This window comes from Tupaia chinensis, unplaced genomic scaffold (genome assembly GCF_000334495.1).
Source record: "Tupaia chinensis unplaced genomic scaffold, TupChi_1.0 Scaffold143796_1, whole genome shotgun sequence".
Taxonomy (NCBI): Eukaryota; Metazoa; Chordata; class Mammalia; order Scandentia; family Tupaiidae; genus Tupaia; species Tupaia belangeri.
Window position 1 is genome coordinate 1,635,278 of NW_006203646.1, and position 2,212 is coordinate 1,637,489.

Sequence of the window (2,212 nt, forward strand, 5' to 3'; positions counted from 1 at the left end):
GGCTCTCTCAGGTTGTTAACCAAGGGTGGAGCTGGGAATTGACACCAAAGGTGCCAGTAGAAATCCGGAAACAGCTCCCTCTGTGGACAGAGTGACCTCAGGGTAGAGGTGACTTGTGCCATTTTACCTCCTTTGGCACTCGGCACAGGGATACGTGTATAACACATCTCTGATGGTTACTTGATAAAATAACCTTTAGGAAATGATCACTTTATGCCCCATGCTATTAATATGTTACTTCATTTCTTGCTCACAATGACATAGCCTAGTTTACAAATAAGGAAATGAGTCTCAGAAAAACGAAGTTACTTGCCTACGACCAGAAAACTAAGAGTTGAACCCAAGCACACGAACTCCAGACTCCAAGTTTTTTTTTCTTTTTCTTTTTAAAAATTATTTTATTTAACTTTACTTATTTATTTATTTTTAATTGACCAGAGAGGGTGAGAGAGTGAGTAAGAAAGCACTGGAACCGCAATCGACCGTATGAGTCCAATGCCCTTAACCACCACACCACCTACCAGCCCCTCTTTTGTTTTGATTTTTAAGACTTATTTTATTTCATTCATTTGTTTATTTTAATTTGACCAGAAAGGGACAGAATGGAAGAGAGGGAGAGGGAAAGTCAGAAAGCAAGCCACCAGGTCCGGGACTTGAACCATGGTTGGCCAGGTGAGAATCCAGCACCCTTAACTACCACATCATCTGCTGGCCCCAACCCCAAGTTCTTAACCACTAGACCAACAGCTCTCAAACTTATCTCAGAATTCATTTACATGTTTAAAATTTTAAGGACCAAAAAGAGCTTTGGCTTATAAAAATTGTATCTATCAACATTATTGTATTAGAAGCTAAAACTGAGGAGTTTTTAAATATTTAATCATTGATTTAAACATTACCATAATAAACCTATTGTTAACATAATTAATATTTTTATGAAAAATAACTATTCTCATAGCAAAAACCTCTCAAAAAAAAAAGTAACTATTCTCCCAAACCAAAAATGGAAAAAAGACTGACATTGTTTTAGTTTTGCAAATCTCTTTAATATTTGGCTTAAAAGAAGGCTGCTGGTTTCTTGTTTCTGCTTCTGCATTCAACCCACTGTGATATACTTCAAGAAGCTTCTGGAAAGCTCCACTGTACAATTGTGAGAGAATAAGAAAGAAAATGGCAAATAACTTCTTTGTTACTGAAACGATTTTGACCTCATGTACAATTGTGACAGAATAAGAAAGAAAAATGGCAAATAACTCCTGGGCATGTTATTGAAATGATTCTGACCTCATGTACCCTAGAGGGGAATCCTGGAATCTCTGGACATCCTTTGAGAGTCACTGTTCTATGCTGCCTAAAAAATAAATGAACAAAGAGTACTGCCCACCTAAGAGTCACATCTCTGGGCCAGCAGATGGTGTGGTGGTTAAGGCATTGGATCCCACATGGCAGACTGTAGTTTGAGTCCTAGACCGGATGACCTAAAAAAACATGCTTTGTACATGTACATGTGTGCCCCAAATCCCAAGAGGGGAGTGGAGAAGGGATTGCAGCATGGCCATCCCCACTTAGGGGCGATTTCTCACTTTCCTTGTTCTGTCTCCAGCAAATGCATGTACCCTATGGCAAAATATCTTTTTTAAAAAGTCACACCTCCATGGAATTCATTCCACCTGTAATGTTCTTATTGACGCTGCAAACACATTTCTACCTTCCCCCCCTCCATTCTTGCTTTTTTCTTTTTTTTTCATTTTCTGAGGCAACTCTGTCTTCCTCTATGAAACTCCTTAGTAGATGCCTTAGGCTACTAGATGCAGTTGTCAGGGCAATAATGAACCCCCAGACAGAACCCTTCCAACAAAAAAGAGGAATGTTTCTTAATCCTAGATGCCTCTAGGGGCACTGGACTCCCACGTGGTTGACTGTGGTTCGAGTCTCAAACCTGGCAGCTTGCTTTCTCATTTTCTCTTTCTCTTGCTCTGTCCCTCACTGGTCAAATTGAAATAAATAAATGAGGGACCAGCAGTTAGCGTAATGGCTATGTCACTAGACTCCCACGTAGTCGACCACGGTTCGTGTCCCGCACCCGGTGGCTTAAAACTCACGCCGGGCACGTGTGCGTGTGTGCCCAAGATCCCGAGAGGAGAATGGAGGAGAAGGGATTGCGGCGTGACCATCCCCCCTGGGGGGTGATTTCTCGCTTTCTGTCTCTATG

The 2,212-nt window shown here is 41.2% G+C and overlaps 1 protein-coding gene across 1 annotated transcript in view; it reads right to left on the reverse strand.

The window, feature by feature from the left end:
- Window positions 1-1,065: 1,065 nt before the first annotated feature.
- Window positions 1,066-2,212, reverse strand: part of PTTG1 (PTTG1 regulator of sister chromatid separation, securin) — a 16,381-nt gene continuing 15,234 nt past the window's right edge. The window contains exon 6 of the mRNA XM_027766962.1: window positions 1,066-1,140. Coding sequence (XP_027622763.1) covers window positions 1,097-1,140 — 44 coding nt within the window. The 3' untranslated portion in view covers window positions 1,066-1,096. The remainder of the gene's footprint in view (window positions 1,141-2,212) is intronic.